At 44.0% G+C, this 14,093-nt stretch overlaps 2 protein-coding genes across 6 annotated transcripts; one reads left to right on the top strand and one right to left on the bottom strand.

The window, feature by feature from the left end:
- Positions 1-284: 284 nt before the first annotated feature.
- LOC118285347 (spindlin-1) lies at positions 285-8,608 on the top strand. 5 transcript variants are annotated; one of them, XM_035608948.2, is made up of 9 exons: positions 285-421; positions 2,605-2,696; positions 2,799-2,848; positions 3,232-3,336; positions 3,670-3,718; positions 3,859-3,997; positions 4,078-4,195; positions 4,939-5,172; positions 5,265-8,608. In XM_035608948.2, the coding sequence occupies exons 4-9, from the start codon at positions 3,297-3,299 to the stop codon at positions 5,462-5,464; spliced, it is 780 nt and encodes a 259-aa protein (XP_035464841.1). In that variant the 5' UTR covers positions 285-421; positions 2,605-2,696; positions 2,799-2,848; positions 3,232-3,296; the 3' UTR covers positions 5,465-8,608. The 5 variants fall into 5 exon arrangements, with proteins under 5 accessions (XP_035464841.1, XP_035464838.1, XP_035464839.1 ...); XM_035608949.2 differs by lacking the exon at positions 285-421 and adding an exon at positions 2,263-2,278; XM_035608945.2 differs by lacking the exon at positions 2,799-2,848.
- Positions 8,609-10,656: 2,048 nt separating this feature from the next.
- On the bottom strand, positions 10,657-13,572 carry dnajc25 (DnaJ (Hsp40) homolog, subfamily C, member 25). Its single transcript, XM_035608932.2, has 5 exons — positions 13,174-13,572; positions 12,526-12,678; positions 11,287-11,657; positions 11,080-11,179; positions 10,657-10,987 (listed from the first exon to the last, which is right to left on the bottom strand). The coding sequence occupies exons 1-5, from the start codon at positions 13,522-13,524 to the stop codon at positions 10,865-10,867; spliced, it is 1,098 nt and encodes a 365-aa protein (XP_035464825.2). The 5' UTR covers positions 13,525-13,572; the 3' UTR covers positions 10,657-10,864.
- Between the last annotated feature and the right edge of the window lie 521 nt (positions 13,573-14,093).

Here is a 14,093-nt window from a genome sequence, read left to right as displayed (position 1 = left end):
ATGTTTAGTTTTGTTATTTCTACCCTCGTTTAATATTCAGGACAAAAAAGGATCCTCATGCTAGCACTTCCGCCCTGCTTCCAGTCTTTGTGCTAAGCTAGGCTAACACATGTCGTGGACCTGGCCACTAGATGTTATATTCATATTTATTCCTTTAAACAACAAAACTAACATAACTTCTCCAATCTGGACCGTTGTACTCACGTCTTATTGTGAAAGGCCCGACCGGAAGTGTCCGCGTTTCGTCACCGCCCGCTTCACGCTCCTCGGCGGTGAGATGGCCGTGGAGTCTGAGCTGGTTCCTGCGAAGTGGAAACGGGCTCAGTGGACGGACCCGCAGGAGGCGACGAGCCCCGCCGCTGCCGCCCCCCGCCCCGTCCCCCGCCGACCTCTACCCGCAAACAATAAAACCCCAGTGACGGTAAGACGGAGAACCGACGTGCACCTGTCCGTTAGCTTAGCTTTAGCCTCACCCGCAGGTAAACAGCGAGAAAATAACACACGCACACACACACACAGTGAGGCGCTCGTTTTGTCCGTTGCGTTCTCCCGCCGGCCGACGGTTGGTGCTGCGGGGGAGGGGCGGGGCGAAGCGGCAGACAGAGACCGAACCTCGTCTGGGTTCTTTTTCTACCTTTTACCGCGGAACCGCTGCCGGACACTTCCCCCGGTGACCGCGTGTCTGGTTCCCGCCCCCCCGCTCACCTGATCTGCAGCTGTGAATCATGGTGAGTATTAAAAATAATAATAATAATAAAAATAATAGAGAGAGCAACATGGCTGACACTGGGCCTGCAGAATCTGCCTGCTGCAGATGAACCAGTATGTTTATTAATTATGATTATTATGATAATTTTTTTTTTCTTCTTTTTTTTTTAAACCTCGTCAGTTCGATCAGATTATCAGACTTTGATCAACAACAGGAGAGAAGATGTAAAAACATATTTATAAATTTTTGGGTTCTGCTCTGTATGTTTTTTTCCCCCTAATTCAGTCAATGATGTCATACATGAAGTATGGTTTGGTTTTAGGTTGAAGTTATGGAAAGATGAGATTTGCACTTCTCCTGGTGGCCACGCCCCCTTTACCAACTTTGAACCAAATCCAATCAGAGGTCAACGTGAGAGAGAGAGAACTACAATAGAGCTGCAACTGACGATTATTTTCATAATCGATAAATCTGTTGATTATTTTATCATCAAATAATCGACTAGTTGTTTGGTTCATAAAATGTCGATCATGTGAGGTAATCGACTAAATGAATCGCCAACTATTTTGATAAAATCGGTTCCTGTAGTTTTTATGGGAGAAAAAATTCTCTCTTCTTCTTCTTCTTCTAAGTTTTTCCTTTTTTATGAAAATACAGATTCTGATTTTCTGAACAGCACATTAGCTTCATTGTGCTCTGAACGGTCCGGGCAGCGCCGCGACTTGATGTGATCCAGATGTTTTGAGGGGGGGACGGAGTGAAACAGTCAGTGGTGGACTTCAGTCCTTACAGCGCCAGTACAGTGTGTGTGTGTGTGTGTGTGTGTGTGTGTGTGTGTGTGTGTGTGTGTGTGTGTGTGTGTGTGTGTGTGTGTGTGTAACATCAGCAACGTTCTACTTTTACTACCAGCTCGGTCCTTGACTCCACCCCTCTGGTCCCAGAAGAACGTTGATGAAGTTCCACTCTGGACTGAATGTGACGCTGAATGTCGTTTGCTGTCCAGCCCGGCGCCCCCCCCCTCATGACAACAGATGACTAATCATGTGTTGCCCAGGGCAACGAGACGGGAAATCACCACCAGCTGCAGCCAAACGCTGCAAAAAAAATGTGTTTCTGCTCGCTCGGTTTTCCCTCACGTCCAGGTAACGAGAGGCGGGCAGGAGTCTGTGTGTGTGTGTGTGTGTGTGTGTGTGTGTGTGTGTGCGTGTGCGTGTGTGTGTGCGTGCGTGCACCGCGTGAATTGGTGTTTGTTTTAGTGTGTTATTGAATTTTTTGAAACAGGTTGTTACGGAAAACAAAAACACCAAAAATAGATGAATAATAATAACATACATATAAAAAATACAGAAGTTAGAAAACAGGGAACAGTCACGGAGGTTAACTCCACTCAGCGCCAACCCTCGTCTGAATGTTCCTGTCGGTGTGATCCAGAAACAAAAAAGTTGTTACCGACTTTTTGAATAATTCTGTAAATACCCCAATCTGCCTTTACACGATTAAATGAATATTCTTTTATGGTTAAAGGTCCTGAACAGACACTGAAGGCGACAGAGAGGCGTTCAGACCAGGGTCAGTTCCGTTACATGACACCCTGCATCAGATAAATAATACACCGCAGCCCTTTTCCCCTCACAGGCTCCAATGATCAATAATTGAAGTCTCGTGTTCGGGGACATGATGAAACCTTTTAGAGGCTGAAGTCGCTGCTGCTACGTTACTCCTCCACATAATCCACTTGGTTTCTCATGTCCCACGACATATACGAACACGTAGTTATGGACAATATGCTCAATTTCCTGTGAATGACTTCTTCTAAATATTACACACTGTAGTTTTTAAGTATGAAACTTCATGTCTGAGGTTCTGTATCAATGAATTACCTTTTATCGCCACAGGTCTGATCCCGGCTTTGCTGCACAGACGTGAAGCCCGACTCCTGAAAAACAGAGAGAACGTCTCGTCACCGTTCCTGAATTCTTGAAATCAGGTAAAAAACTTTACCAGCTGTTGAAAGAACTCCCAACAACTCCAAAGCTGCTCCGTTTACCTGCTCACGTTATTGATTTGTTGATTTATTTAATTGATTTAGGGACTCCTCAAAGAGTACTCAATCAAAAATCTCCTAATACTCTTGTAAATGTGAGTTTCTGGTTTTCAAAAAACATCTTTGCACTTTGTCATCATGAGTTATTGATTTTATATTGATGGACAAAACTGACACTTTTATTTATCAACAATTAAACCCTCGTCTTAGTACAATGAAGCAGCCTGAATACTTTCTGAAGCCGCTGTATGAAAGACAAAATAAAAATGGTAATTTTTTTTTAAATTAAATAAATAGAAATTAAAATCATCATCATGTTATTTATCATCAAGCTGAATGATTGTGACCCAGTTTGTCACGAGTGATCGTTGTCAGACGAACGCTGAGGCCTGTTGTTATTGTTGATGTAGTTCCTGCTGCTCACCCATAGGTATCAGTAATGGTCAGTGATCATCTGTTGCCTCTCCCGTCGTTTCAGGTCTGTGCAGGTCTGATTGCAGTCGTGCGTCTGGGCAGCCTGGCTGCCCCCCTGCCTCCAGATGAATGAAGAACGCTCCGGGACACAGAGACGCAGCTGATGCAGGTCAGGGGTCGTCTTTCAAATCGCCCATCACACCAACAACTGTGACACTGTCTATTGGCAGAGCTGTCGCCAAAATCTGTGGCGTAACAAACTGCATGATTAAACAAAAACAAATAAAAAACCTCATTCTTTCAACAATACTTTTTTAAAAGTAAGGAGCAAAAATAAAAAAATATTCCTGATACTGGGGAAGGGTCATCTTTACCATCCGTGTATCGATACATATAAATATGTGACAGTCGGTAGTAAAATGCAGTATCCTAGTAAACTGACTGATCGTTTTATTTTTGTATAGTTTGATAAATGTGCTGTGATTTATTTTCTCTCCCTCAGGGCATGCAGGTGTTTCTGCAAATATGATGAAGAAGAAGAATCCCCACAAGTGAGTTTGTGGCCCGAATAACTTCCTGTTGCAGGAAACACGAGATTAGAATAAAAAGATGATGTTTCTGTTTGAAGGGAATCAAACAACAAACAGGATCTCAAAGTGCTGACACCGTGTTGTCTCGTGTCATTGTAAAGGAAACACAAGAGCAGTCTGGCTCCGACCACCAAGGTTCTGTCACAGCCGCCTCGACGCAACATCGTCGGCTGCAGGATCCAACACGTGTGGAAGGAGGGAGGAGGCCACGTGGTCTGGAAGGGAGCGGTGCTCGACCAGGTAAGCGACAAAGAGCAGAGTCATGGTTCCCTACTCGGCCCGTGTGGTTTTTTCTCATTCTGGACGTGCGTTTCAACCAGGTGCCAGTGAACCCGGCGCTCTACCTGATCAAGTACGATGGTTTCGACTGCGTCTACGGTCTGGAGCTCCACAAGGACGAGAGGGTTCAGGGGCTGGAGGTGCTGCCCGACCGACTGGGTGAGCTGCAGGATCACACACCAGCCGACTCATCGTCAAGCTGTAACGCGCTAAATGCTAATAAATTAGCTCGTTAATGTTCGTAATGAACCAAAATAACATGCTAACATTAGCAGATGACTTCCAACAGAGGGTGAACGTCGTCTCCCAAACCATTCGGGTTTCTGCTCGCGCTCCAAGTACCATGAGACACTTTTACGGCATCCGCCATTTTGTTTGAACGCCACCAGGACACTGTCAGCAGCTAGCTAAGACGCGACGATCATCCTGGTCCTAAGTCCTTATCTGACCGATCGGCGTACATTAGCAGAGCTAACGTGTTAGCGTGTGACGGTCAAAATCAACCTCCCTGTCAAACGAGACAAACGAAGGGACGTTCGTTTTTTTTCAATACTAATATTCCGATGAAGTCGATACTTTATTTGCCAAAATTTAAATACAATGTGGACTTTCGGTCTAGAAGCAGACAAAAATCTTCCAACATCTTGCAGCTGCCCTCTTGCAACATGCTAATGCTACGATAATCCCTTTTGTTTAAGCTAACCACATGAGCTCTCTGCCGCTACCTTCTGGACAAACGTATCATTTCTTTCTGGCTGTGGTTAAGAATAGACTCACAGAGTATAGTCCGTCCAGTTTCTATCCACTGGTTTGGTTTTCTGTTGTCGTGCGACGAACATCTCATCACAGGACGGCGCTAACGGGACGCTAACACGTTTTTTAAAAATGGATTATCCCCGCAGCTAAATCCCGCCTGACGGACGTCAGCCTGGCGGACACCATGATCGGGAAGGCGGTGGAGCACATGTTCGAGACGGAGGAGGGTCCGAAGGAGGAGTGGCGGGGGATGGTGTTGGCGCGGGCTCCCATCATGACCACCTGGTTCTACATCACCTACGAGAAGGACCCCGTCCTCTACATGTACCAGCTGCTGGACGACTACAAAGAGGGAGACCTCCGCATCATGCCCGAATCCAGTGAGGGAACATTTATTCAAACATTTGTCTTTTCAACATGTTACCTGAACACACCTACAGCGGTAACGTCTCTCTTTCCCGCGTCTCCGCAGACGACAGCGTCCCGACGGAGAGGGAACCCGGCGAGGTGGTGGACAGCCTGGTGGGGAAACAGGTGGAGTACGCCAAAGAGGACGGCGGCAAGCGAACGGGCATGGTCATCCACCAGGTGGAGGCCAAGCCCTCCGTCTACTTCATCAAGTTTGACGACGACTTTCTCATCTACGTCTACGACCTGGTCAAAACTTCGTAAAAAAAACAACTAACCCCCACTCCAAGACAGAAACAAAATGGAACACATTGTTGAAAGATCTTGAGGCCTTCGATCCAGCGTTCGACCCTCAAATATTAAAACCATGAAGAAATAATTCTTGCTGCGGAAGAACACAGGACGGATGCTTCAAGGTGGATTTGAAGCCTCTCGTCTACGAACGCCTACAAGGTCTTAATGCCTCTCTAAGAGAAGGAATCTGTCCCAAAATTTCTGTTCTATTCCAGTATTTTACTTTGAAAGTTAGAGCGAGACCGAGGCCTTTTAGAAGCTCACGCACCAAAACGAGAAAAAAAAGTGCAGAATCTCCCAGAATCCGTTCATGATTCCACAAGATCTGCTTTCACCTGAAGAAACTAACCGTGATAACATCTTAGCTTCTGGTTTTATCCAGTGTCTGGACGAGACGCGGCTCAACTAATGAAGATAACACATGTCGAAGTTTGATAGTAGCCAACTCTTCTGTGCTCAAGATAGAACAAAGAAACGAGATGAGGATGATGATCTCTGGAGTCTTGAGCTGGATGGAAAACATGGCCGCTTACAAATGAGCAGACTCCCAGTGAAGAAGTGAAGTCTGGAGCTGGTTGGTGGAAGAAAGAAAGACCAGAAAAAACAGTTGAAACCACGACAAAGGACGAGCCTGTCACTTATCTGTCACGTACAGGACGGACTGGCGTCACAACTGTGTGGAAGCACATTTCTGCCAAGAAAAAAAAATATTTAGAAGGAGAAAAAATGATCATAAGAAAAATCTTTATAAAGGAAATTATGAGTCCAAAGAATTATGTCATAATTGTATTACTTTGGTCTCATGAGTTTTTACTCATGTCTTCATTTTAAGTTAATTCATTATGATTTTGACTTTTAAAAATTTGTACTTAAATTTGACTTTGACATATTTTTTTACAATTGTGACAAAGTAACGTGTCACGTTGAATTAGTCTCTAATCTCGTAATTTATAAAATATCAAACTTATCAAACAAAATTTTCTAAATGGAATTTTTTTTTTTCATTCATCATTTCGACCCAAAGTTAAAAAATTCCTACAAATTTTTATATTTTCCGTCCTCAGCGTGAGGCCGTCACCCCCCTTCGGCAGAAATGGTCTTCCACAAAACAGGGCGCGGTGAAAAAATATCAGTATCTTTGGAAATATCTCAATCGGAGTTTGTACAGAGCAAAACCTGTCGGATCGCTTCATCACATCTCGTGTGCTGATTATTCCCGGCTCCATTTCACCAACGTCGATGAAGAAGGCGTCTACAAGTGAACACAGATTTATTCCTTCTTTCTGCTCTTCTCATCGCCAGCACCCTCCTCCCTCTTCCCCGTCGTGACGTCGTTTGATGTTAAAGACGATCGCACAGCTTTCTCGTCGTGATTTCACTGAAGCCTTTTTTCGGAATTCTCTCTCGTGTCGTCTTTTCTAAATCGCCAAGTGACGAGGACAAAACGGACGGAGAAACAAACGGCGAAACTCGGCCAAAGCCCCTTTTTCTGTCCTCTGCAGTTTGTGTTGAAGTGGAACACAAAAAGTGATTTAAGGAGCTGACGACGTGTTTAATGCACCTTAACAAGGACAATGTTCCCTGGACGGTTCCGGACTTTTTAACCAGAATTTACCAGAAAAAAAACCTGAATCTGCTGTAGAGATTTCAGTCCTGTTTTCAGTTTTTGGAAGCTTGTAATTCCAGTTTACTATGTGTCGTGGAAAACAAGAATAATTTCTGAATCAAAAGTATCCCAGTTTGTATTAACACACAAACCAACAGATATCACGGACTCCGTGCTGGCGTCAGATCTGATGATGTTCTCCCCCCGGCGTGCGAAGGAAACACGAGTTTCTGTCGGACGTCCGTGAAGAAGATCCGGTCTGTTCCACGACTCGTATGCAGTAAGAGAGAGAAGACACAGTCCGTTGTGTTTCCTATGTGAAGAGATTAAGAAGCAGTGAAGGTTTGAATTTCCTTGTTTTTTCCACAAAATATTTTTATTTCATTTGGGTTTACTCAAGACTGAAGTTTTTTCATGAACGTGTTCTGTAACGTACTGATTTGCACTTGATATCCAGTTCCGGAGCTGATTGGTAACGTTAAAGGGGCTACAACATAGCTAACGTTAGCATCAGCTGCTGATGAGACTGTTCCTTCTCCTGCAGTGGAAAGCTATAAACCAATGCTAACTCTTGTTTTGGTTCTATTTCAACTTTGCTTTTGCATCTTTGCTTCTACGGAAGTTAGCATGCTAAGCAAGCTAGCACCGGCTAGCTTGCTAGCGATGTGTAGAAGATTTACAGATAGTCCCTTTAAAGATTAATATCAGTAGCAACCGGTGCATAATAACCATCATTTTACTCCCAAACAAAATTTAACATAATAATAAATAAGGAACCAGTAACGGCCGTAGACTGTAAATTTAAAGATGGAAGACACGGAAAAAAATGAGGCCCAAATATCTCGGCTATAGGTGCTGCCATTTTGTGCTGGTGATGTCATCGAGCCATCAGTTAGATAAGAACTACCTAAAGTGACAGAAATCATCTTGTGTACTTTTTTAAATATTACCCATGTCCCATCTGCTAACATGGAGGGGGGGGGGGGGGGGTGTCTATGACCTATACTGCAGCCAGCCACCGGGGGGCGATCCAGATATTCTGGCTTCACTTTTGGGATCCGTCATGTCGTCCATCTTTATCGAGTCTTAAACCTATCAGGTTGCTCCGCTTACAGAACAGCTGTTTCATTTCAAACCTTCAGTCCGTGTGCTTCCTGTGATGTATTTAGTTGCCGAGGTAGATTACAGCTCTCACTTTAAACCGCTCTTAAAAAGAAGAAAGAAAAAAGACGGACTCCCACACGAGATCTGTGGGTTTCTGCACTTGTGTATCTGTTTGTTTTTTTTGATCAGCAGGAAACTTTTCTGAGTTACGAAAAATAACTTGAGCCTCCGTTCACAGCGAGGGAACGTCGTCCAGTTCATTTGACTATTATAACAGTTATTGTTGTTGTTAACGTTGGAATGACATCGGCCTTCTATCATCTCTTCTGCCTTGTATTGTTTGTTTTTTGTATCGTTTTAAAATTGTATGATAATAATTTTTATTGTTAATGGAAAAAACCTGACATGGGGCGTGCCGTGTTTTTCTTTCCATTCGCCACCTTCGGGTGTTCGACACCTGCAGTAGACAGGTATGGAATTTGATTTTAGTCATTTCCAGGTCTGGATAAGTCTGGAAAAGTATTTGTGTTTCCAGACTGAAGTCTAAACAAGACGCGAATCCAAAGATTCTAGAATTCTAATGATCCGCCTCAAAGTGTTTCCGACAGACGGTGATAAACGTCGCCATAGCGACACACCGAGAACAGGTAACGTTTGGAATTGGAAGTATCAATATTTCAATATCAACACAGTCGGAATGTAATATGTTAACAGTTGGGATTTTAAAATGATTTATTTACATAATATTACTTTATATAATACTCACTAAATAAACATCTAGTGATTTGTACTCAGAGTCAAATATGAAAAATATATTAAACATTTAAAAAAATATATTAAACATTAAAAACAATATATTAAACATTTAAAAAAATAACGGCGATGGAAATCTGAGTCTGGAATTTTGAAATACATTTTTTTAAGAAATTATCTTTTATTTATCCAATATCAACCTCACCACATAATTATTTCAGGTTCTATCCTCCTGCTTCCTGTCTTTTTATGCTAAGCTAGGCTAACCATTAGTTGTTTTAAAACCAGGGTCTTTCATGTGCCAGGCGGGTTATAGGCTGAAACTAACTTTTATTTAGAAAAAGACAGACAAAAAATATATATATATATATAATTTTGATCATAACATTCTGAACTGTGTGTTTACAGTAGCACTTTAATCCACCGCAGCACAAAGAACAACCAAAAAGGACAAATGAATTGCGAGACAATAAATAATATGTTTGTCAAGTTGCAGTGAAGAACAGTCACCTGGACGACGGGAGAGACGGAGGCAGAGCGGAAACCACGGTAACCGACTCCCTGGGGCGATGAACATCTGCTGATGCCGTTTACTAGATAACATGCAGCTGTGACTTCGGCTTACTCTCACACACGCACACGATTCTTCTTCTGATAAAAAAGCTTCAGTTTGTCTTTGTGGTTTTTTTATCGCCGTCAGAAGAGAAGTTCGATATCAGCTTCATCTTCCTCACTTCGTCTTCCCCACATCTCGTTATCAAGCCACCAAATCCTTCTTTTGATGAAACATGTAAACCAGAAACTTTGGAATTATTTTTTTTTAAAGAAAGCTTTTTTGTCTTACGCAGCGATAAATACATCCGAGTTCAATTCGATATCCGTCCGTTCAATAAGATTCATGACAGAAACCAAATGCGAACAATCAACTCAATTCAACACGTCATACGTTTTAAAGGGGCAGTAAGTGATTTTAATCCTGTACACTTTGTAAAAAAAAATCAGCTGATAGCTGTCGGTTCAGTGTAGAGCTGCAACAGTTAATCGATTAGTAATCAACTACTAAATTAATCGCCAACTATTTTGATAATCGATTAAACTCAAGTAGGTTTTATGGGGGAAAAGTCAAAATCCTCTGATTTCAGCTTCTTAAATGTGAATATGTTCTGGTTTCTTTGCTCTGACAGTAATCTTTGGTGTGTGGATAAAACAAAACATCATCTTGGAGTTTCGGGAAGCATTTTTCACCGTTTTATGAACCAAACAACTAATCGATTAATGGAGAAAATAATTGACAGATTAAGCGATTATGAAAATAATCGTTACTTGCAGCCCCCCTGCAGTTTGTAAACATCACTCCCCGAAACACATGATGAAACGTGCTAGCGACAGATGCTATGACGTAAGCGAGTCTGTCTCACGTACCCGAGGCTGCGGGTTCGAGCCCCGAGCAGAGCAGTGACATCATCGACGACAAACAATCTTTCCACAACAATCACGTACTGCCCCTTTTAAGTGACGCTGTCGAGCAGGAGGCGGAGCTGCTGTTGCTGCGTTCAGGCACAAAAGCTCATTTGTCCGTTTTTTCAAAGAAAATTACAGAATAAAAGTTTTTAAAAGAATTTAAAAGATGAACTGGACTTGATTTGACAAATTAAAAAAAAAGAAAAATAATTGTAAAAAAAAATAATGAACTCAAATGTCTTCGCTGACAGTTTATTCCACATGATCCGTTCTATGAGGTGCGATCGGTATGAAAATATCTCTTGCTATATAAACAAGCATAGTTGATTGTTTCTGAATGGGCGGGGGGGGGGGGCCGGTGGTGGCAATGCCATGTTGTCCCCATGTTGTCGTCGGCACTGAGGCAGGTGTGTGATGTCACAGCTCGAGCAGCTCGCCGCCACCGTTCAGTCGTCGATGAACGTCAGACGGCCTGGGCCCTCATTCTTCATCCAGCGGCGGTACCGCTTCATCCTCGGGTCGGTGGCCATCTTTATCTTCATCTCCTCCTCCTGCTCCTTCCTGTACACCTGGAGGGAAACACACACACACGTCACACTCTCGCTGACGTCGGCGTTCAGCTCGTCTCGAGTGAAAAATGAAAAGCCTCAAAGTGACAAACCTCGTAGTTTTCTCTGATCCAGAGCCGTTTCTCCAGGAAGGTCTGTCGGTTGGTTTCCTCCAGGCTGTCGAACTGAGACTGAGACATTTTCATGTTTCTCCTGTCGGTTCAAACCACAGACAAGACGAGACAAGACGGTGAGACAGTCGGACGACGAGAGAGAGGAAACCCCAACGTCACTCTGCTGCCGCGTCCACGACGACTCACCTGATGATGTAGAGCTTCTCCTCGTCGCCGTACTCCTCCCTGCAGACGGTGAAGCGGTAGATCCAGGTCGCGTACCACCTCACGTACTGCGTCAGGTAGTAGGGGAAGAGCACGATCTGACACAGCAGGATGTCCGACAGGTTGGGCTTCTGGTAGCCGCCCTTGATGTCGATCTTGGTCTTGATGATGTCGCGGATCACCTCCTCCTCCTGCTCGCGGATCTCCTCCTTGGAGCGCCGGTTCTTGCCCTTCTCCTTGGTGCGGTTCAGCAGGCCCTGCTGCCGGGCGATCTCCGTGGCCTGGATCCGGTACTTGGGCACCGTCACCAGGTAGTTGATGGCCTCGTTGTAGCTGCTGTGCCAGCTGTAGTACTGCAGGAGAGAAAGGGGGCGTGATTATAACCTCCGCCTAGGGCTGGGCTTTATGGCTTATAAATATTATCACAATGTATTTTTTATTATATCGCGATACACAACATATATCGCAATATTTTTTAAATCTCCTCTAAAGAACAATTTAACCGTTTGATACAGACAATCACACCAGTGTGATGATTCAAGATGTCCCTGTGACCTTGGTCTGAATGAAAACATTCTTTAATCCTATTTATATTCATTAATGGTTTAGATGGGGACAATTTTTAACTTGCTGATAAATTTGGGAAGGCCAAAATCAGCGTTTGATCGACAGTCGCCAATCGCTACGAGACTCGCTGACAGGTCGCCGCATCCGACAAGATTTCTAGCAGGATTATAACTATCCAAACGAAACGGCGACTACTACAGCCAATAGGAGCGACGTAGTCGAGTGATTTCTCCTGGAGAAAGTTCCTCCAGTAGTTTGAACTCTCGATCATCAGACAACAAATCGCGTTGTGTGAACTACAGAGTGATCCTACGACTTTTAATGGTGCGTTCGCACCGTACGTGACACAGATCTTTAGTATCTTCGCATAAGTAAAAAATATTTGGTCGTTGGAACATTTGTGCAAATAAAATGTAAATATTTTCATCACGTCAATATTTCGCTCGAGTTCAAATATTTCAACCCGGAGCGACTGACACCAATTCCTCGTGATTTGCGTCGCGCCTCCATAAAGTGTCCCCCGTCGGTCTCTCAGTCAGTTACAGTTTGCAACTTTACCACCAGATGGCGCCAGAAAATTACAAAATATTTCACACTGGGGCTTTAAGGCACAAGAGAAACAAAAACTGAGAAGACGGAAGGATTTTGTTTTACCTGGAATATGGAGATGGCGCAGACGGTGACGAGGATCACAACCCTGACGTCCACTTTGGGCGTGAGCCGTCGGCGGTAGTAGGCGTAGTAGTGCTGGTAGTATTCCTCAGGGTGGTCCAGCATGTAGTCGTAGTCCCGCCGGCTGTCCTCGTCCTGCACACACACACACACACACACACACACACACTCTGTTATTTCTGTTGAAGACCTTGTTATTATTCATCGTTAGATGCTAATATTCATAAAGGAAAAACATGCACTGTTTATAGCAAAACCATAGACTGTAAACTGTGTGATTGAACCTGTAGTAAGTTATAAGGAGATATGTTATTACATAACATAACTAGTACTATATAGGAATATTTAAGGATGTGACCACATTTCATGTAGGAAAAACTTGTTCACTTTACTCATAAGTCAATATTTCATGTATATTACTATTATTGTTGTTGTTATTTCAGTATTGTTAGAGGTATAATTATAATAATAATCATCATCACAATGACACAGTTTGCATGAGGAACATTATCATTATTGTCATTTCAGTATCATGAGAGAACAATAGTCATATTCATGTGAATCATAATGACATGAGGAACATTAATAACATGTTATGAATGTGTGTCCACTGAACCTTCTCCCACCGACCTTTAGCGTCTCGTACGCGGTCACGACGAGCAGGAACTTGCCCTGCGCGGACTCCCGGGTCTCGCCCTCCATGCCCGGCTCGCCCAGCCTGAACCGGTCCGGGTGGTAGCGGCGCGCCAGCTGCCGGTACGCCCGGGCGACCTCCGCCTTGGAGGCCTCCCGGCCGACGCCGAGCACGTCGTAGCAGACCTCCGTGCCGCAGTACAGCCCCTCCACCAGCGCCGTGGCCGCCGGCAGAGAGCACACGGAGAGGAGGAGCACCGCGAGCCGCCACCAAGGCCTCGCCGTCCGCGGGCAACCGGCACACGCGCCGCCGCCGCCGCCGCGGCTCCGCTCCGAGGACGAAGCCATCTCTGTGCGCCAGGCCGCCGCTGCCCGTCGCACACTGCCCGCGCCATCGGGCCGCGCCGGTGCGGAAGGATGACGCGGCCTCAAAGATCGTATGAGGAAGCAGCGATGAGAGGCGTCGGTTTGTTTTCTTGCTCCAACGACTTTTTTCTTGTTTTTGTTTGCGTTCTTCTCTTCACAAATACTTTTTGTTTGTCTGTCTGTTCTCTTGTCGGTTGGATGGAGAAGATTTTGTTTCATTTATTTTTACATCATTATTTTTTGTAACTTCTTTATTTATATATATTTTTTATTTTATTTTATTTTGGCTGTGCTCATTCTTTACATTTTAAGATCCTTAAATCCACACGCACACTTTTTTTTTACTGTAAATTTTATTTTAGAAAGTTTAGTCATCTGCCTTACATACACAATCTTTGTTTCCGGGTTCAGAATGATGACGTGGGCTCTCTCTTCCGCCCCCCGGTGGTTATTTACAAACTTGCTGTCTCTCCTGTCAGATTCCTACTTTAGTCAAAGTGTTCAGGTATATTATATTAATACTCAAATTTCAAATTAAAAGCACTGGCAGT

This window comes from Scophthalmus maximus, chromosome 20, assembly GCF_022379125.1.
Source record: "Scophthalmus maximus strain ysfricsl-2021 chromosome 20, ASM2237912v1, whole genome shotgun sequence".
Taxonomy (NCBI): domain Eukaryota; kingdom Metazoa; phylum Chordata; class Actinopteri; order Pleuronectiformes; family Scophthalmidae; genus Scophthalmus; species Scophthalmus maximus.
The sequence above is the reverse complement of the archived record's forward strand: the minus strand, read 5'-3'. Positions and strand labels throughout refer to the sequence as shown.